The 22,910-nt window shown below is 42.4% G+C and overlaps 1 protein-coding gene across 1 annotated transcript; it reads left to right on the top strand.

The window, feature by feature from the left end:
* Positions 1-403: 403 nt before the first annotated feature.
* On the top strand, positions 404-22,021 carry CFAP45 (cilia and flagella associated protein 45). Its single transcript, XM_082275115.1, has 12 exons — positions 404-554; positions 5,092-5,202; positions 5,482-5,618; positions 7,277-7,421; positions 10,178-10,348; positions 12,930-13,108; positions 13,612-13,741; positions 16,717-16,863; positions 19,422-19,535; positions 19,747-19,940; positions 20,025-20,249; positions 21,932-22,021. The coding sequence occupies exons 1-12, from the start codon at positions 405-407 to the stop codon at positions 22,005-22,007; spliced, it is 1,779 nt and encodes a 592-aa protein (XP_082131241.1). The 5' UTR covers position 404; the 3' UTR covers positions 22,008-22,021.
* The last annotated feature ends 889 nt before the right edge of the window (positions 22,022-22,910 follow it).

Below are 22,910 nucleotides of genomic sequence, written 5' to 3' on the forward strand. Positions count from 1 at the left end.
GCTGATCGCACGCCATTGAAGAAGTCAACAAAAATAAAGCTCAGAAATTGAATTTTCCAGAAACAGCGGCTGACATGGAGGAGGAAAGCGATTGATAGTTTTTGATTAGAATAAATTACAATTTTAATAATATATATTAATTTTGTTATAATTATATGTTCTTACTTTTCTTGTTATGTTTTCATTTTTATTATCATGATTGTTATTATTACTTCATCCATTTCTTTAAGTTTTGTTATTATTTAAAATTAATAAGAATTCATGATCACTTGGTCACCATGGAGACAGTGCAGCCAAACAACGAAGCTGCCAAGGACCTAACAGCACCGCCCACTCCCTCTATGCTGCATTCCTATTGGCTCCTCTGCAGCACCCTACCTGCTGACTGACTAGGCTACAACAAAATGGCGCCCGAGGTCTCCGAAAAAATGGAGAAGAAGGAATTTCCGGTTGAAGTCAGGTCTCCATGGAGAGAAGGGAAGTTTTCAGTTGCTGTGACGATCAGTAAACAAAAGAACTCTGATCAGACTGGAGCCAGGAACAGAGCTGACATGGTGAGAGGACACCTCTGTATACATTATATATACCTCTCCTGATCCCTATACACCCTCCCCATCATCATCATCATCCCCCTCTGTATACATTATATATACCTCTCCTGATCCCTGTACACCCCCCCATCATCATCATCCCCCTCTGTATACATTATATATACCTCTCCTGATCCCTGTACACCCCCCCATCATCATCCCCCTCTGTATACATTATATATACCTCTCCTGATCCCTGTACACCCCCCCATCATCATCCCCCTCTGTATACATTATATATACCTCTCCTGATCCCTGTACACCCCCATCTTCATCATCATCCCCTTCTGTATACATTATATATACCTCTCCTGATCCCTGTACACCACCCCCCCCCATCATCATCCCCCTCTGTATACATTATATATACCTCTCCTGATCCCTGTACACCCCCCCCCATCATCATCCCCCTCTGTATACATTATATATACCTCTCCTGATCCCTGTGCACCCCCCCCCCCCCTCCATCATCAACATCCCTCTCTGTATACATTATATATACCTCTCCTGATCCCTATACACCCTCCCCATCATCATCATCATCCCCCTCTGTATACATTATATATACCTCTCCTGATCCCTGTACACCCCCCATCATCATCACCCCCTCTGTATACATTATATATACCTCTCCTGATCCCTGTACACCCCCCCCCCCCCATCATCATCCCCCTCTGTATACATTATATATACCTCTCCTGATCCCTGTACACCCCCCATCATCATCACCCCCTCTGTATACATTATATATACCTCTCCTGATCCCTGTACACCACTCCATCATCATCACCCCCTCTGTATACATTATATATACCTCTCCTGATCCCTATACACCCCCCCATCATCATCATCCCCCTCTGTATACATTATATATACCTCTCCTGATCCCTGTACACCCCCCCCCCCCCATCATCATCCCCCTCTGTATACATTATATATACCTCTCCTGATCCCTATACACCCCCCCCCCCCATCATCATCCCCCTCTGTATACATTATATATACCTCTCCTGATCCCTGTACACCCCCCCCCCCCCCCTGTATATGGTGAGAGGACACCTCTGTATACATTATATATACCTCTCCTGTTCCATGTACACCCTCCCCCCCATCATCATCACCCCCCTCTGTATACATTATATATACCTCTCCTGATCCCTGTACACCCCCCCCCATCATCATCACCCCCTCTGTATACATTATATATACCTCTCCTGATCCCTGTACACCCCCCCCCCATCATCATCACCCCCTCTGTATACATTATATATACCTCTCCTGATCCCTGTACACCCCCCCCCCATCATCATCCCCCTCTGTATACATTATATATACCTCTCCTGATCCCTGTACACCCCCCCCATCATCATCCTCCCCCTCTGTACATGGTGAGAGGACACCTCTGTTTATCTTTTTCCCTTACCCATTGTCTTTTCCTTTCCCATTCTTTCTTCCTTTATTTCATCATGTCCCTTCCCTTTACCTTCCTTCCTTCCTTCCTTCCCTATATCTTCCTTTTCCTTTATTGATTTCTTCTTTTATTTCCCCCTTCCTTCTCTTCTTTCATCACCGTCCTTTCTTCCTTCTTTTTGTTCATTATTCCTTTTATCTCCCTAATTCCTTCATTCCTTCCCTATTGTCTTTTCCTTTCCTTCCTTTCTTCTTTCCCTTAAAGAAGTTGTAAACCCTTTTTTTTTTCACCCTGAAAGAGAGACATAATGAGCTAGTATTCACCCCATACTAGCTCAATATGCAATACTTACCTTAGAACGAGCCCCCGCCGTGCCGCCCCACTTAGCTGTATAATGGGCGACATGTCCAGTCGCCCGTCCTCCGTGATTGCGCCATCCGGCCATCTGATTGGCCGGAGCCGTGGTGACGTCACTCCCGCACACGCACGCGGGGAGCCGACGGTCACGGCACGGGGCTATGAAGGAGCGGCACCAGCGGCTGTTCCTTCAGAGGGCATGCACCAGTGACGTCACTGACTGCATGTAAGATAAATCTCTCCTAAACGGTACCTATAGGTAAGCCTTATCATAGGAACATCTATAGGTGGAAGTGTCAGAGGAGGGTTTACTTCCTCTTTAACTCTTCCTTCCTTCTTATTTCATCATTCTCCTTCTTTTCGTTCATCATTGCCGTTTTCTTTTTTTCCTTTTTTCACCATTATTCTTCCCTTTATCTTCATTTTATTCTTCTTTCCTTCTTTTCTTTCATCCCTGCCCTTTCCCTTATCTTCCTTCCTTTCATTATTGTCCTTTTTCATTTTATTTTCTTTCCTACCTTCAAATCTTCTTATCTCCTTTCCTTTCATCATTGTCCTTCCCATTATCTTCCTTCCTTCCTTCCTTCCTTCCTTCCTTCCTTCCTTCCTTCCTTCCTTCCTTCCTTCCTTCCATCATTGTCCTTCCCATTATCTTCCTTCCTTCCTTCCTTCCTTCCTTCCTTCCTTCCTTCCTTCCTTCCTTCCTTCCTTCCTTCCATCATTGTCCTTCCTATTATCTTCCTTCCTTCCTTCCTTCCTTCCTTCCTTCCTTCCTTTCTTCTTTCCTTTTATCATTGTCCTTCCCATTATCTTCCTTCCTTCCTTCCTTCCTTCCTTCCTTCCTTCCTTCCATCATTGTCCTTCCCATTTTCTTCCTTCCTTCCTTCCTTCCTTCCTTCCTTCCTTCCTTCCTTCCATCATTGTCCTTCCCATTATCTTCCTTCCTTCCTTCCTTCCTTTCTTCTTTCCTTCCTTTCTTCTTTCCTTTTATCATTGTCCTTCCCATTATCTTCCTTCCTTCCTTCCTTCCTTCCATCATTGTCCTTCCCATTATCTTCCTTCCTTCCTTCCTTCCTTCCTTCCTTCCTTCCTTCTTTCCTTTTATCATTGTCCTTCCCATTATCTTCCTTCCTTCCTTCCTTTTATCATTGTCCTTCCTTCCTTCCTTCTTTCCTTTTATCATTGTCCTTCCCATTATCTTCCTTCCTTCCTTCCTTCCTTCCTTCCTTCCTTCCTTCCTTCCTTCCTTCCTTCCTTCTTTCCTTTTATCATTGTCCTTCCCATTATCTTCCTTCCTTCCTTCCTTCCATCATTGTCCTTCCCATTATCTTCCTTCCTTCCTTCCTTCCTTCCTTTCTTCTTTCCTTTTATCATTGTCCTTCCCATTATCTTCCTTCCTTCCTTCCTTCCATCATTGTCCTTCCCATTATCTTCCTTCCTTCCTTCCTTCCTTCCTTCCTTCCTTCCTTCCTTTCTTCTTTCCTTTTATCATTGTCCTTCCCATTATCTTCCTTCCTTCCTTCCTTCCTTCCTTCCTTCCATCATTGTCCTTCCCATTATCTTCCTTCCTTCCTTCCTTCCTTCCTTCCTTCCTTCCTTCCTTCCTTCCTTTTATCATTGTCCTTCCCATTATCTTCCTTCCTTCCTTCCTTCTTTCCTTTTATCATTGTCCTTCCTTCCTTCCTTCCTTCCTTCTTTCCTTTCATCATTGTCCTTCCCATTATCTTCCTTCCTTCCTTCCTTCCTTCTTTCCTTTTATCATTGTCCTTCCCATTATCTTCCTTCCTTCCTTCCTTCTTTCCTTTTATCATTGTCCTTCCCATTATCTTCCTTCCTTCCTTCCTTCCTTCCTTCCTTCTTTCCTTTTATCATTGTCCTTCCCATTATCTTCCTTCCTTCCTTCCTTCCTTCCTTCCTTCCTTCCTTCCTTCCTTCCTTCCTTCCTTCTTTCCTTTTATCATTGTCCTTCCCTTATCTTTCTTAACTTCTTTCCATATCTATCTATCTATCTATCCTTCCCATTATCTTCCTTCCTTCCTTCCTTCTTTCCTTTTATCATTGTCCTTCCCATTATCTTCCTTCCTTCCTTCCTTCCTTCCTTCCTTCCTTTTATCATTGTCCTTCCCATTATCTTCCTTCCTTCCTTCCTTCCTTTTATCATTGTCCTTCCCATTATCTTCCTTCCTTCCTTCCTTCCTTCCTTCCTTCCTTCCTTCCATCATTGTCCTTCCCATTATCTTCCTTCCTTCTTTCCTTTTATCATTGTCCTTCCTTCCTTCCTTCCTTCCTTCCTTCCTTCCTTCCTTCCTTCCTTCCTTTTATCATTGTCCTTCCCATTATCTTCCTTCCTTCCTTCCTTCCTTCCTTCCTTCTTTCCTTTTATCATTGTCCTTCCCTTATCTTTCTTAACTTCTTCCCATATCTATCTATCTATCTATCTATCTATCTATCTATCTATCTATCTATCTATCTATCTATCTATCTATCTATCTATCTATCTATCTATCTATCTATCTATCTATTATATATATAAATAGTATAGTATCATTTATGAGGCCGGTCTCTGCACTCTGTAGTTGATGGAAGATCTGGAGGAGATTGTTTGGTGTGTGGTCACCTCACTGTGTCCCATACATGGGGGGAGGGGGGGATGTGACTCCAGAGATGATGGTCAGTAGAAGACCTCCGTGTCCCATCAGTTGGTGACATTACCTTCTCGTTGTTCTTCCTCAGCCGGAAAGCGTTGTGGGCTCTGTCAGCTCTGGATCCCAACGATCGAAGGCCTGGAAGTACCGGACGAAGGCGCTGAGCTCGGAAATCGATGAGAGTTTGTTTGGCACGAAGGTGAGACGAGAAATGGTTCTCCTCTCTGGTATGGAGATCTCAGGTGGTAGGAAGACTCTCCTCCAGACTGACACCCACCCATTTTGCATATCTCCTCCCACTGCTTGGATCAGGGCTGAGGACTCTGGAGAGGAGTACTGATCTAGGGGGGCTGGGATGTTTTCAGGAAGCTCCTCCCACCAGCTATGATCTGCCTGCACTGCATAGAGAAGTGCAGAGACCTAGTGATGCCATAAAATGGGGTATATAATGAAAGGTTTTATCTGTTTTTTATTGAAGCCACAGCCTGCCAAAGATGACACCCCGATTGTACGGATGTCGGAGAACAGACAGCGCAAAACCGTGTCGGCGCCAACCAGGGGACGCAAACCGGAGACCATCCAAATCATCACCAGCGACCTGATCCGAGATCTGGTGTAAGTGCCCTAAACATCTTCCATCTCCAGACAGGGACTTTGCCAGGGATAAGCTGACCGGATCAGTCTGCTGCAGTAAAGAGGAAACATTTCCTCAGTCTCCCGCAGTGATCACTCAGACTGTACATTGTAACTTTGTAGGAAGTGACAAGGTGGGAGGCAGCAGCAGGGGGCTGATCTGTGTCAGACTTTTGTTAACACATCTATCTATCTATCTGTCTATCTATCTATCTGTCTATCTGTCTATCTATCTATCTGTCTATCTGTCTGTCTGTTTGTCTCTCTGTATCTACCTAGGAGAATAGAATAGAAAAGGATTGATGGGCACTGATGAGGCAGCTGAAATTCTAATTTTGAAAATAAATTCTAGAAAAGAATAGAATAAAACAGAATAAGAAAAATAGAAAATAAAGGAATAAAATAAAAGAGAAATAAAGAAATAGAATGGAAAATAAAAGAATAAATTAGAATGGAGAAAAATAGAATAGAAAACAAGGGAATAGGATAGAAAAGATAGAAAACAAGGGAATAGGATAGAAAAGAAGAGAGGAGAATAGATTAGAGTAAAATAGAATATAGCCACCTTCTGAAATTCAGATTTGCAAAAGAATAGAATAGAACAAAATAGAACATAAAAGAATAGAATAGGAAAAAAAAAAAGCAATAGAACAGAATAAAATAGGATAACAGAATATAACCGTCTCCTGAAATTCAAATTTCGAATGCTGATTCGATACTTTTTGGTCAGCCGAATTTGAAAACAAATTTAATGAATTTAATTAAAAAACATTTTTAAAATAATGAATCAAAGCGAAACAAATTTTTTTTTGTTCTGCACATGTCTATTAAAGTTATTGCCTTAATTTATTGCGTTCTGCTGGGACAGGAAATGAAAAGAATCTCCTCAATGGGGACAAAGACAGCGATTAAATCTGACGGAGGTTCTACCACCACTTAGTCTTGCTAAAATAAATATGTTTTGGTTGGAGTTCTCACAATAAACCTATACAAAGGTTTGAGGGTTTTCCCACGTTTAAACCCCATGGGTGGGACGAAACACGTTGGGAGTGTGCTGGACGAAACGCGTTGGGAGTGTGCTGGACGAAACGCGTTGGGAGTGTGCTGGACGAAACGCGTTGGAGTGTGCTGCCTCGACAGAGGCCCGGGCTGAGGCAGTTTTCACTTGCCACACATAGGGTTTTGTTGTGATGTGCGTCTTTTGGGACCTTGGTTGGAGTTCTACCTCTATCTCTAACCTTGGCCGCTAATATGCTCTCTATCCCATATCTATCTATCTATCTATCTATCTATCTATCTATCTATCTATCTATCTATCTATCTATCTATCTATCTATCTATCTATCTATCTATCTATCTATCTATCTATCTATCTAATTCCAAGCCAAGCCTACAGCCAAGAACTACACAGACATCAGGATTTATATAATTGTGGCATCTCAGTCCAGGACCCTGGATGATGCCTGAACAAAGATGGTGCCGTCCTGGAGAGAAATGCTGATAAGGGTATTGTCAGGGGGGAGTACTGGGATCTCTTCTGGAGGTAATCCATATCTGTTCGGGGTACAATGACTCATTATGTAGCATGCTGGACTTAGGGTGAAAGATCTGATGACCGGTCCACTTTATTCTGTTTGCAGGGTTCCCTCTGAGGACCCCTCGGGGTTATCCATCATCATGTCCCCTCATGACTTCCATCGCATCAAGTCTGCGTCTCGTGTCCTCACCAAGGCCGAACGTGAGATGGCCGTACAAACCTTCAAGGAGCAAAAGGAAGCAGCCATTGTAAGGACCTCTTGTCATTGTGATATTTGCATAACTCCTCCCACTGCATGAATAAGGGCACCTGAGGGCCAATGAAAGGACTGCCGAGGAAGGGGGCTGTGATATTTCCAGGAAGCTTTGTACGGCACCCTGCCGCCAGCTTAGAGAAGCGCAGAGACCCAGTGATGGCATCACCGGGTATAAAATGAGCTATTTAAAAAAAAAAACAGGTTACAAAAAAAAAAAAAATTCAAGTTTAAAAAAAAATACAAGTTTAAAAAAAAAAAAAAATACAAGTTTAAAAAAAAATGAAAAATACAAGTTTAAAAAAAAAAATACAAGTTCAAAAAAAAAATTAAAAATACAAGTTTTAAAAAAAAAAAATACAAGTTTAAGAAAAAAAAATACAAGTTTAAAAAAAAAATGAAAAATACAAGTTTAAAAAAAAAAAAATACAAGTTAAAAAAAAATGAAAAATACAAGTTTAAAAAAAAAAAAATACAAGTTCAAAAAAAAATTAAAAATACAAGTTTTAAAAAAAAAAAAATACAAGTTTAAGAAAAAAAAAATACAAGTTTAAAAAAAAAATGAAAAATACAAGTTTAAAAAAAAAAAAATACAAGTTTAAAAAAAAATGAAAAATACAAGTTTAAAAAAAAAAAAAATACAAGTTAAAAAAAAAAATGGCATGTTGATGAGGAAGGAACCAAGCAAGGCAAAAATATAAGCAGAAAAACCACTTCAATACCGGGCACCTTCAAGTTCAAGTTCAAATACAAGTTTTAAAAAAAAAAAAATACAAGTTTAAAATGAGGTATTAAAAAAAAAACGGGTTACAAAAAAAAAAATGCAAGTTTAAAAAAAAAAAAATACAAGTTTAAAAAAAAAAAATACAAGTTTAAAAAAAAAAATACAAGTTAAAAAAAAAATTACAAGTTTAAAAAAAAAAAATTACAAGTTTAAAAAAAAAAAAAATACAAGTTAAAAAAAAATACAAGTTTAAAAAAAAAAATACAAGTTAAAAAAAAAAAATACAAGTTTAAGAAAAAAAAAAATACAAGTTTAAAAAAAAAAAAAATTACAAGTTTAAAAAAAAAAAAAGTTAAAAAAAAAATGGCATGTTGATGAGGAAGGAACCAAGCAAGGCAAAAATATAAGCAGAAAAACCACTTCAATACGGGGCACCTTCAAGTTCAAGTTCAAATACAAGTTTAAAAAAAAAATACAAGTTTAAAATGAGGTATTTAAAAAAAAAAAAAATGCAAGTTTAAAAAAAAAAAAAAATACAAGTTTAAGAAAAAAAAATACAAGTTTAAAAAGAAAAAAAATACAAGTTTAAAAAGAAAAAAAAAATACAAGTTTAAAAAAAAAAATACAAGTTTAAAAAAAAAAAATACAAGTTAAAAAAAAAAATACAAGTTAAAAAAAAATGCAAGTTTAAAAAAAAAAAAAAATACAAGTTTAAGAAAAAAAAAATACAAGTTTAAAAAAAAAAAAGTTAAAAAAAAAAAATGGCATGTTGATGATTAAGGAACCAATCAAGGCAAAAATATAAGCAGAAAAACCACTTCAATACGGGGCACCTTCACCCACTTCCTGCCCAGACCAATTTTCAGCTTTCAGCACTGTTGCACTTTGAATGACAATTGCGCGGTCATGCAACGCTGTACCCATATGACATTTTTATCATTTTTTTCACACAAAGAGAGCTTTCTTAATGGTATTTAATCACTTCTGGGTTTATTATTTTTTGCTAAATAATGAAAAAAAAAAAAATGGATGGCCACTGATGGGTGGGTTTGACGAAGAGGCACTAATAGGCAACACTAATGGGCACTGATGGGCGGCACTGATGGGCAACACTAATGGGCACTGATAGGTGGCACTGATGGGCACTGATAGGTGGCACTGATGGGCGGCACTGATGAGGAGGCACTAATGGGCAGCACTTATGGTCACTGGTAGGTGGCACTGATGGGCGGTACTGATGGACACTGATAGGTGGCACTGATGGGCAGCACTGATGGGCACTGACGAGGAGGCACTAATAGGCAGCACTAATGGGCACTGGTAGGTGGCACTGATGGGCGGTACTGATGAGCACTGATAGGTGGCACTGATGGGCGGTACTGATGGGCACTGATAGGTGGCACTGATGGGCGGCACTGACGAGGCACTAATAGGCAGTACTAATGGGCACTGGTAGGTGGCACTGATGGGTGGTACTGATGGGCACTGATAGGTGGCACTGATGGGCGGCACTGATGGGCACTGACGAGGAGGCAGTAATAGGCAGCACTAATCGGCACTGGTAGGTGGCACTGATAGGTGGCACTGATGGGCACTGATAGGCGGCACTGATAGGCGGTACTGATGGGCACTGATAGGCGGCACTGATAGGGGGTACTGATGGGGTGGCATTGACGAGGAGGCACTAATATGCAGCACTAATGGGCACTGATAGGTGGCACTGATGGGCACTGAAAGGCAGCAACGATTGGCCTCACAATAGTAAAAAATTGAAATGAATCCAAAATAAATTTTGCCCGAAATTTTAATCAAATTTGAAAATAAAGTCGAATTCGATAACAAATTTGAAATGTTAACAGATTGCTGATTTCCTTCAAAAGACGTATTTAGGGATCTGTGCTAGTGACACCAGGACAAATAGAGGGTGAATCTCTCCCCAGGGGACACAAAGAGCAATAAAAGTCTAACAGGAGATCTATCCCCCATCATTGAACGCATTGATAGGCGCATGTGTTGCTTTTTTTCAGGAAGCCGTTAACGAGCGCAAGAACTTTATGAAACAGAAGGAAATGCTTCGCAGGAAGAACGAGAAGCTGAGCGACCTGGAGGAGGAAGCCCAGCGGAGGGCGCAGTATCTCCTGCAGAGAGCCAACACCATGCGAATGGAGCAAGAAGACGAGATCAAAAAGCTCAACGAGGTGGGAGGAGCTATAATACACTTAAAGCCTCATTCCACCAATAAGTTAGGAACAACCGTTTTAATTTTGCGGCAATTCGTTAAATTCATGTTATTGATTTTTATTATTATATTTATTTATTAAGCGCAAATGACTCCATATAAATTGAGTGTTCGGACCGCCGAAACGCGTTGGTTATTTTATTTAATGAGTCCATATTAAGTAAATTTTAGCGATTGCCTTATTGTAATTATTTAAACATAGCATTGCATACAAACTGTGTTGACATATTCTAAAGAGATAACTCCCTGACCTTGTAGCCTATGAGGCGAAGTGTTGAGACATCTGAAACGCGTTGACTGTTTTGAATATATGGTGATAGTGGGTTTTTTTTTTTTGGACTAATTTGTGGTTTTTCTCTTTTTGGAGTCTGATTGTGGGTACCCAAATTAGGGTGTCCCTGTCTGACCAGAGTAGCCCCACCGGGGCCATTGGGTCTTAGTTGGGCATTCTGCAATATTGCACTACTGGTTGTCTCTCCGACACTGATTCTGGACTTGGCACATAAAAACCAGACAGGGGTTCTAACCCTTCCTTACTGTATTCAAAGCTAAAATATATATACAGTATCCCACAAAAGTAAGTACACCCCTGACATTTTTGTAAATATTTTATTCTATCTTTTCATGTGACAACACTGAAGAAATGACACTTTGCTACAATGTAAAGTAGTGAGTGTACAGCTTGTATAACAGTGTAAATTTGCTGTCTCCTCAAAATAACTCAACACACAGCCATTAATGTCTAAACTGCTGGCAACAAAAGTGAGTAAACCCCTAAGTGACAATGTCCAAATGGGGCCCAATTAGCCATTTTCCCTCCCCGGTGTCATGTGACTCGTTAGTGTTACAAGGTCTCAGGTGTGAATGGGGAGAAGATGTGTTAAATTTGGTGTTATCGCTCTCACTCTCTCATACTGGTCACTGGAAGTTCAACATGGCAACTCATGGCAAAGACCTCTCTGAGGAACTGAAAAAAAGAATTGTCTCTCTACATAAAGATGGCCTAGGTTATAAGAAGATTGCCAAGACCCTGAAACTGAGCTGCAGCACGGTGGCCAAGACCATACAGCGGTGTAACAGGACAGGTTCCATTCAGAACAGGCCTTGCCATGGTCCACCAAAGAAGTTGAGTGCCGTGCTCAGAGGTTATCCTTGGGAAATAGACAGATGAGTGCTGCCAGGTTGAAGGGGTGGGGGGTCAGCCTGTCAGTGCTCAGACCATATGCCGCACACTTCATCAAATTGGTCTGCATGGCTGTCGTCCCAGAAGGAAGCCTCTTCTAAAGATGATGCACAAGAAAGCCCGCAAACAGTTTGCTGAAGACAAGCAGACTAAGGACATGGATTACTGGAACCATCTCCTGTGCTCTGATGAGACCAAGATAAACTTATTTGGTTCAGATGGTGCCAAGAGTGTGGGGCGGCAACCAGGTGAGGAGTACAAAGACAAGTGTGTCTTCCTACAGTCAAGCATGGTGGTGGGAGTGTCATGGTCTGGGGCTGCATGAGTGCTGCCGGCACTGGGGAGCTACAGATCATTGAGGGAACCATGAATGCCAACATGTACTGTGACATACTGAAGCAGAGCATGATCCCCTCCCTTCAGAGACTGGGCACCAGGGCAGTATTCCAACATAACGACCCCAAACACCTCCAAGACGACCACTGCCTTGCTAAAGAAGCTGAGGGTAAAGGTGATGGACTGGCCAAGCATGTCTCCAGACCTAAACCCTATTGAGCATCTGTGGGGCATCCTCAAATGGAAGGTGGAGGAGCGCAAGGTCTCTAACATCCACCAGCTCTGTGATGTCATCATGGAGGAGGGGAAGAGGACTCCAGTGACAACCTGTGAAGCTCTGGTGAACTCCATGCCCAAGAGGGTTAAGGCAGTGCTGGAAAATAATGGTGGCCATTAGAAAATATTGACACTTTGGGCCCAATTTGGACATTGTCACTTAGGGGTGTACTCACTTTTGTTGCCAGCAGTTTAGACATTAATGGCTGTGTGTTGAGTTATTTTGAGGGGACAGCAAATTTACACTGTTATACAAGCTGTACACTCACTACTTTACATTGTAGCAAAGTGTCATTTCTTCAGTGTTGTCACATGAAAAGATAGAATAAAATATTTACAAAAATGTGAGGGGTGTACTTACTTTTGTGAGATACTGTATACTTTATAGTGTATCTAAACCAATCAAACTATGGCCCTCCAGTTCAGGAACTACAATTCCCATCATGCCTAGTCATGTCTGTGAATGTCAGAGTTTTCCAATGCCTCATGGGATGTGTAGTTCGGCAACAGCTGGAGGGCCATAGTTTGAGGATCCCTGATCTAAAACATAAATTATAAAAACAAGATGGCGGCTTACCCTACGACAGTGGTCTCCAAACTGCAGCCCGTGGGCCTTTGCTTGCCTATATCTAACCCTTGGGGGGCGCTATTCCTCACACTGACACCCTGAGGTTGTTGGATGAATCCAGCTCACCCATGAATTTTTCAGGAAAAAACCTCCGACCCCTCTTTTGCACCCCAACAGATGATCTTGAACGCCAAGTGCCACGCCATCCGCGATGCCCAGAAGGTGGAGAGGAAAGTGATCACCAAAGAGCTGGAGGAGGAGTCCAAGCGTCTGGACCAGATGATGGAGGTGGAACGCCAGAAGGCGATAAAGATGCAAGAGGAGATTGAGGAGATGAGGAAACAGGAAAGGATCAGGTAGGCTGCGTCATTTATTGAGCTCTAAACGTTGGCATTCTGCTTTCGAGGCAAGTTAAGGGGTAACTCTGCATTAACCCAAAAAGCTTTTATTGGCTCATTTTAAGGCCATCTTGGGGTAAAAAGAAAAAACGCTCTGCATCAGTAACTCAGAGTACCGAATGCAAACCCAAACAAAGATGATGGGTCTTGGAGCTCTATGACTAAGTCCTGTGAGTGAGTCGAAACACGTTGGGGGGGCGTGGCCTGGACTGTCTCTGGGCTGAGGCAGCTCTTACGATTCACATAGGCTTTTGTGAGAATGTGCGGCAATTTGGACCTCTTTTTCTCCTTCGCTTGGATCAGAGAGTACTGAGAGAGTCAGGCAATTTACATCTTCAGAAGGAAGTCAACATTGGTAGCATATATACGGTATATTGTTTATCGCAGGCTTCTTTTAATTGGATCAAAACATTTTTTCCCGTTCTGTGCAGTAAACATGGCTGACTTATCTCTCTCCGCAGAGGGAAGCTCCATATCGTCGAGCAGATCGCCGATAACGAGGAAGCCAGACTTCTCCAGGAGGAACAAAGGGATCAAGAAGCCCAGCAGATGCTTCAGTACCTGGAAGAGCTTCAGATGGAGGATTACAAGGTGAGTGAATGGAGAAGAGAGACAGCATAATGTTTATTATTACATCAGTTTCCTCAGTACAGGGATTTCCCTATACTTCTTGCTGTGTCACCAGGAAAGGAAGTAGTGGGATTGTCCCCTAATGGGATATGAACATCAGTAAACCATATATATATTGTACCTTTTATAGATATTCAACCTACCATATACCGTATTTATCGGCGTATAACACGCACTTTTTTTCCCTAAAAATGGAGGGCAAAGCACCAGTGCGTGTTATACGCCGATATAGTAAAAAAAAAAAAAAAAAAAAAAAAAAAAACCCGGGCAGCGCTGAGAGGAAGAGGAGGGGGGCGGGCCGGGCGGAGCAGAAGGAAGGACGAGCGGCTGCTGTCATAGGAAGTCTCGCCTCCTATCATAGACAGCACAGTGGCCCAATGCCGGGACACGGGACGTGTGATGTCTATCATAGGCGCCGGGACCATTATAGATGTTCTACCTTTTATAGATGTTCTCTCTACCATATGGACGTTCTACCTTTTATAGACGTTCTCTCTACCATATGGATGTTCTACCTTTTATAGATGTTCTCTCTACCATAAAGATGTTCTACTTTTTCATAGATGATCTCTCTACCATATGGATGTTCTAACTTTTATACATGATCTCTCTACCATATGGATGTTCTACCTTTTTATAGATGTTCTCTCTACTATTATAGATGTTCTACCTTTTATAGATGGTCTCTCTACCATAAAGATGTTCTACTTTGTATAGATGTTCTCTCTACCATATGGATGTTATACCTTTTATAGATGTTCTCTCTACTCTATGGATGTTCTACCTTTTTATAGATGATCTCTCTACCATATGGATGTTCTACCTTTTATAGATGTTCTCTCTACTTTATAGATGTTCTACCTTTTATAAATGATCTCTCTAGCATATGGATGTTTGACCTTTTTATAGATGTTCTCTCTACTATTATAGATGTTCGACCTTTCATAGATGTTCTCTCTACCATAAAGATGTTCTACCTTTTATAGATGATCTCTCTACCATATAGATGTTCTACCTTTTATAGATGTTCTCTCTACCATATGGACGTTCTACCTTTTATAGATGATCTCTCTACCATATAGATGTTCTACCTTTTATAGATGGTCTCTCTTCTATAAAGATGTTCTACCTTTTATAGATGGTCTCTCTACCATAAAGATGTTCTATCTTTTATAGATGATCTCTCTACCATAAAGATGTTATACTTTTTTATAGATGATCTCTCTACCATATGGATGTTCTACCTTTTATAGATGATCTCTCTACCATAAAGATGTTATACTTTTTTATAAATGATCTCTCTACCATATGGACGTTCTACCTTTTTATAGATGGTCTCTCTACCATATCGATGTTCTACCTTTTATAGATATTCTCTCTACCATAAAGATGTTATACCTTTTATAGATGGTCTCTCTACTATATGGATGCTCTACCTTATACGATAGTTAAATCCTAAACAAAATTGGACATAGATCATACAATCAGACTATAATGTGTGTGGCCAGCTGTAATACTCTAATAGATTTATTTTAAATAGTCATGTACTAATGAGCTTGAGGGATAGCCATTTGATGGTACACAAGAAGACGGCTTGCAGTTGGTTTTTCTGGTTCATGCCAAAGATGTTCAGTAGGGTTGAGGTCAGGGCTCTGTGCAGGATACTCAACTTTGTCCCCACCAAACTGGTCAAACCATGTCTTTATGTAATTGTCCACCATCTATGAGCTCAGGTACCGATGTTAGATGAGATGACATGGCTCACAAATGGGATTTCAGTTCATCCCAAAGGTGATAAGTAGAGTTGAGGTCAAGGCTCTCTGCAGGACACTCAAATTCTTCCACACCAAACTGGTCAAACCATATCGTTATGTAGTTGGCCACCATTTATGAGGTCAAGTACTGTTGGATGAGAAAACCTGGCTCATAGTTAAGGTTTCAGTTCAGCCCTAAGGTGTTTAGTAGGGTTGAGGTCAGGTATCTCTGAAGGACACTTGAGTTCCATCACACCAAACTTGCTAAACCATGTCTTAATGGAGCTGGCAACCATTTATAAGGGCAGGTACTGTTTGATGAGAAGACCTGGTTCACAACTGGTGTTTCAGTTCATACCAAAGGTGTTCAGTAGGGTTGAGGTCAGGTCTCTTTGAAGGACACTTGAGTTCCTCCACACCAAACTGGTGAAACCATGTCTTTATGTAGTTGGTCACTATTTCTGAGGTAAGGTACTGTTGGATAAGAAGACCTGGCTCAAAATTGGGGTTTCAGTTCATCCAAAAGGTGTTCAGTAGAGTTGAGGTCTGGACTGGGTGCAGGATACTCAACTTCGTCCCCACCAAACTGGTCAAACCATGTCTTTATGTAGTTGGCCACCATTTATGAGCTCAGGTACCGATGTTAGATGAGAAGACCTGGCTCACAATTGGGGTTTCAGTTCATCCCAAAGGTGTTAAGTTAGAGTTGAGGTCAAGGCTCTGTGCAGGACACACACATTTTTCCACACCAAACTGATCAAACCATAATTAGCCGTAGTTGGCCACCATTTATGAGGTCAAGTACTGTTGGATGAGATAACCTGGCTCACAGTTAAGGTTTCAGTTCAGCCCTAAGGTGTTCAGTAGGGTTGAGGTCAGGTATCTGTGAAGGACACTTGAGTTCCATCACACCAAACTTGCCAAACCATGACTTTTTGGCTTTGCACACAGGGGTGCAACCGTGGTGGAAGAAAAAACTGTTACCACAAGGTTGAAAGGACAATTTTCTAAATTGTTTTTATATTCTGTAGAATTACCAGAACCCTTTACTGAAATGAAATCATCTGAAGTCAACCATTTAGAGGGAGTGTCCACATACTCTTCCCCATAGTGTAGGCATGATGGTCAAACTGTTGGCCATATAGTATGGGTGTAAAAGGACATTTGGTGTTTCCCCACCAGGATTTGGAGAAGAGAAGGAAGGAACAGCTGGAAATCCAGGCCGAAATAAAACATATTAATATTGAGAACGAGAGGAAGAAGATTGAGCGGAAGGAGCAGGAGAGGCTGGCAGACCTGCGGGTGCTGGAATATACCAAACAGAAAATGGTAAGTGGTTGTCTGTGGATGAATGAATAGGACGAGCCATATGCCTTTATTGGAGCCTTCTACAATCCTCAACGTTAGAAATATTAAATTGCTGAATTTATCTCTGTCTATGTGTAAGTCACTGATTTACGTACTTTTTTCTGGTTCCTTTAAGCCAGGGGTCTTCAAACTATGGCCCTCCAGTTGTTCAGAAACTACAATTCCCATCATGCCTTGTCATGTATGTGAATGTTTTACAATGCCTCATGGTATGTATAGTTCCGCAACAGATGGAGGACCGTAGTTTGAGGATCCCTGCTTTAAGCTATAAAAAAATCCCTCAATTTCTAGTGAAATTTCCCTATCCATTGAGGGACACCACTTTGCTGGTAATAAGCAACCAAGGGTTATATTGCCACATACAGTATAATGTTGTATACTGCCATCTACAGCATAACCGTTGGTTGTTTATTGTCAATATAGCTGTGTCCCTCAATGGACTCCAACCAGTGAGTAAAAAAATCCTATTTTTCATAGTCCTACTCATTCTTTCCTGTTATAATAGTTGTGCAGGGTGTCTGTTTATGACTTGGCGGTCCAGTTGGCACCAGCGTTCGACCCAGTCCTTCCAGTAATCAGCACACAGTAACATACCTGGCTAGTCACAACCCCTCTGCTTCTCTGCAATACAACTCTGTTTGAGGACACCTGAGTTGAGGAATGTGGCTGTTATTCAGCTTTGCCTGCACAGATTACTGGAAGGGGACAAAATCAGCATTATATTGTTATTTTAAGGCATTTTCAAGCAAAAACGAATTTACTATTCATAACATGGATACGGAACTAAAAAAATATGTGAATTAAATTGGACTTTAAGTTGTTATAATAGAGCAGCTTATCTCTCAGGGATTGCTGTGTGTGCTGTTATTCTCTTATATACTCTCCCTGTCAGAAGAGAAATGTCAGGCTACATGGCCCCCACAAAGCTTGTCCCGTCTCTTGGCTGTTTTATGGTACAGCATATGCATTTCAGGGTGTTTGGACTCCCCCTTTTTTCAGGGTTCTTGGACTCCCCTTTTTTTATGGTACCTGGACTCCTCCTTTATTTTTGGGTTCTTGGACTCGCACTTCTTCAGGGTTCTGGGACTCCACCTTCTTCAGGACTTTTTGACTCCCCCTTTTTTACAGCTCTTGGACTTCCCCTTTATTCAGGGCTCTGAGACTCTCCTTTCTTCGTGGTTCTTGGACCCCCCCTTCTTCAGAGCTCTTGGACTCACCCTTGTTCAGGGCTTTAGGGCTCCCTCTTCTTCAGGGCTCGTGGACTCCGCCTTCTTCATGGCTATTAGACTCCCCCTTCCTTATGACTATTAGACTCCCCCCTTCTTCATGACTATTAGACTCCCCCTTCTTCATGGCTATTCGACTCCCCCCCCCCTTCTTCATGGCTATTTGACTCCCCCCCTTCTTCATGGCTATTAGACTCCCCCCTTCTTCATGGCTATTAGACTCCCCCTTCTTCATGGCTATTAGACTCCCCCTTCTTCATGGCTATTAGACTCCCCCTTCTTCATGGCTATTAGACTCCCCCTTCTTCATGGCTATTAGACTCCCCCCTTCTTCATGACTATTAGACTCCCCCCCCCCTTCTTCATGGCTATTAGACTCCCCCCTTCTTCATGGCTATTAGACTCCCCCTTCTTCATGGCTATTAGACTCCCCCTTCTTCAAGGCTCTGGTCTTCCCCTTCTGTAGGGCTTTTGGACTCCCCCTTCTTCATGGCTCTTGGCCCCCCTTCTCAAGGCTCTTAGACTCCCCCTTTTTCGTGGCTCTTGCCATCCCCGTTCTTCAGGGCTTATGGACTCCCACTTCTTTGGGGCTCTTGAACTCCCCCTTTTTCAGGACTTTTGGGTTTCCCCTTCTACAGGGCTCTTGGATCCCCCTTCTTCATGGCTCTTGGACCCCCCTTCTTCATGACTCTTGGACCCCCCTTCTTCATGGCTCTTGGATCCCCCTTCTTCATGGCTCTTGGATCCCCCTTCTTCATGGCTCTTGGATCCCCCTTCTTCATGGCTCTTGGATCCCCCTTCTTCATGGCTCTTGGATCCCCCTTCTTCATGGCTCTTGGATCCCCCTTTTTCATGGCTTTTGGATCCCCCTTTTTCATGGCTTTTGGATCCCCCTTTTTCATGGCTCTTGGATCCCCCTTTTTCATGGCTCTTGGATCCCCCTTTTTCATGGCTCTTGGATCCCCCTTTTTCATGGCTCTTGGATCCCCCTTCTTCATTGCTATTAGATTCCCCCTTCTTCAGGGCTCTTGGACTCCCCCTTCTGTAGGGCTTTTGGACTCCCCCCTTCTTTAGGGTCCTTTGTTTCCCACTTTTTCAGAGCTCTTGGTGAAAATGGAAGTTATTTCCATGCTACTGCTTGGGAGGTTGTTTCTAATTTTTTTACAAAATGTCAGTTTTCACTTCCAGTGAGAACTCGGCATTGGCAGCCTCAAGGTTTCTCTCCTGACAGAATTACTTTAAATAATACATGGAATGTGCATTGATCGTTCTTCCTTTTGTCTTTGTTGCCAGGCTCGGGAAGCAGAATACGAAGCAGAGCAGGAAAGGATTAAAAAGGAGAAGGAAATGGAAGTTGCTCGTCTACGAGCCTTACAGGAGAGGGCTCATGACCACCGAGCAGAGCAGGTATGTTCACCTTTAAGAAGGTCGGAAGCATAGAGAAGTAGGAAACGCACAAAGCTAGACCACCCTATGGCCAATCAGAACCTCAGAGCATTTGGAACACTAGAACAATCTGTAGCCATTCAACATCTTAGAAATTTCAACGGACAACGGTGGAACTACGTCATTCAATTGTCAATGAAATCTTTGCCTTACACTTTTACCATTTTTTTAGGATGCCCTCCGAGCAAAGAGAAACCAGGAGGCCATGGAGAGATCTTGGCGCCAGAAGGAAAAGGAGGAGGCATTAAAGCAGGCTGAGGAGAACGCCATTTTGAGGAAGGCGCGTCTGGAGCAGGTGACGCACAAGGAACACTTCTTGGCTGTGCAGGCTCAGCGGGACCGGGCAGAATTTGAGCGTGTGTTAAAGTATGGAGACCACTCACAACCCTTCTGGTAAAATGTAGATATTTAGAAGCAGGTCATATAATGGCCTTCATGTTTCCCTGGCAGGGTCCAGCACAATCTGGTGGAGAAGGAACTCAAGGAGCAGGAGGAGAAGACCAACCAGCTAAGGAAACATGCCAGCGAACTGAGGCGGCAGGTGCGTGAACAGGAGCAGAAACAGGTCGTAGACCGCATCTCCCACTTCGAGGAGGGCAAGAGGCTGGATGAGGAGGCCCGACAGCGCAGGGCACGCCTGGATGAACTGAAACAGAAGAAGCTGGAGGAACTAAGGTGAGGGCTACCACAAGAGTCATGCAGGGGATAAAGAATTGAAAAAGTGCACGCTCCTGCTGATTGATTTGATTCAGCGGGAGACGTGCCTAACCTTTGCATAGAGACCACTGCTTGCACTCCGAGAGGAAGGGTCCTTCTCTGAAGCTTTCTGGGGACAGCTTGGATCATATTGGAAAGTTCTAGCTCTAACTCAGCAGGGGGTGTATCAGACCTTTGCAGAGAGACCACTGCTTGCACTCAGAGAGGAAGGGTCCTTCTCTGAAGCTTTAGTGGGGACAGCATGGATCATATTGGAGAGTTCTAGCTCTAACTCAGCAGGGGGTGTATCAGACCTTTTGAAGAGGGACCACTGCTTGCACTCCGAGAGGAAGGGTCCTTCTCTGAAGCTTTCTGGGGACAGCTTAGATCATATTGGAGAGTTCTAGCTCTAACTTAGCAGGGGGTGTGCCAGACATAAAATAGAATAGAAGGGAATAGAATAGAAAATAAAAAATACAATACATTAGAATTAGAATAGAAAAGAATAGAGAAAAAAAAAAGAATAAAATAGAATAGAAGGAAATAGAATAGAAAATAAAAAATACAGTACAGTAGAATAGAATAGAAAAAAAAGAATAAAATAGAATATAAGGGAAAAGAATAGAAAATAAAAAGTACAATACATTAGAATAGAAAAAAAAGGAATAGCATAGAAAATAAATAAATAGAATAGAGCAGAATAGGAAATAATAGAATAAAATATAATACAATATATAAGAATAGAAAAACATAGAATAGTAGAAAAACAAACGAATATAGCTATCTTTCGACATTCGTATTTCTAATAAATTCGAATTTCGAATCGATTTGAAAATAACAAATATATGAAGTGAATCCAAATATACGAAACTAATTCCGAGAACGAATCATTGGAACATAACAAATATGGTGAATGGAAATGAATTACTTTTCCGAAACAAAACTCGGTTCCATGGAGAACATCTCTAGTCGCTCCCTAGGACAGAATGTGAGTTACTTAAAGTATATGACCAGGAATGAACCAAACTTACACTCAAACCTCCCCCTCCCCCCTCACCCCTCCCCCTCTACAGCGTGTTCCAGCTTTATTTTGGTATTTACCCTCCTAACTTCAGCAAGAAATCGCTTTTTTTTATTTCCTGCGACTTTCCCACCAGAATTGTCAGATTCTTGCTGGGGCAGCTACTGGGAGGTCGTTACTTATTGACATTGGCGAACCCCCAGAACTACATCTCCCAAGAGCCCTTTTCTTACACACAGTGTTTGGACTGGGTCCTGGGGGTCAAGGCAGCAGAATTGTTTCGCTAGTAAAGAAATCAATGACTGCATGTAATGATACCCAGAGAGAGGTGGGGGATGGGTGGAGTTCTGTAGCCCAGCAGGCGGGGCTGACAACACTGCTTGGGATTTCAGTGCAGCAGAGGCAGCGTTGTCAGTCTGAGCAGGAACTTAGGAGCTCACTGGATTTCTGGCAGATCCATAGGTATTTTTCTGTACTTGTATTGCAGAGATGTACCAAATATGTTTTTGTTTATTTATTTATTTATTTATTTTTATTTATATATTTATTTTTTATTTATATTTTTATTTTTTATTTTCGACTTTTTTTATTTATTTTTTTTAACGCTTCCTTGTACCCAATCAAATTTGCTCTCTTGCAGAAACGCCGGCCTACCAGACAAGTATTGCTCCATGGTGGCCCGGAAAGCTGATGTCCCTATAACCATCGTCAATTAAGGAGACCGATGATCGTAGTCTGTCCTGCAGACAGCGCAGGATTGGTCAGACTATAGAGATTGCTTTCATTTGTTTGACTTCAACAGAAGTTATCCGAACTTACACTAACTATTGAATAAAAAGTTTCCAATTCATGTGTTACATTTCCTTCTCTCTAATGTGACTGAATTTTAAGGGTCCGACCACTCAGTGGAAACCCCTCATAATGGGCACAGTAGGTGTAGAGACCTGGGAACTCAGCACAGGGATGGTGAGAACCCCTCATAATGAGCACAGCAGGTGTACAGACCCGGGACCTCAGCACAGGGATGGTGGGAGCCCCTCATAATGGGCACAGCAGGTGTACAGACCCAGGAACTCAGCACAGGGATGGTGGGAACTCCTCATAATGAGCACAGCAGGTGTACAGACCCGGGACCTCAGCACAGGGATGGTGGGAGCCCCTCATAATGGGCACAGCAGGTGTACAGACCCAGGAACTCAGCACAGGGATGGTGGGAGCCCCTCATAATGGGCATAGCAGGTGTACAGACCTGGGAACTCAGCACAGGGATGGTGGGAACCCCTCATAATGGGCACAGCAGGTGTACAGACCTGGGAACTCAGCACAGGGATGGTGGGAACCCCTCATAATGGGCATAGCAGGTGTACAGACCTGGGAACTCAGCAGAGGGATGGTGGGAACCCCTCATAATGGGCACAGCAGGTGTACAGACCCAAGAACTCAGCACAGGGATGGTGGGAGCCCCTCATAATGAGGACAGCAGGTGTACAGACCCAGGAACTCAGCACAGGAATGGTGGGAACCCCCTCATAATGGGCACAGCGGGTGTACAGACCCGGGAACTCAGCTCAGGGATGGTGGGAACCCCTCATAATGGGCACAGCAGGTGTACAGACCCG

This window comes from Pelophylax lessonae, assembly GCF_965119305.1.
Source record: "Pelophylax lessonae genome assembly, chromosome: 13".
In the NCBI taxonomy this organism is placed as follows: domain Eukaryota; kingdom Metazoa; phylum Chordata; class Amphibia; order Anura; family Ranidae; genus Pelophylax; species Pelophylax lessonae.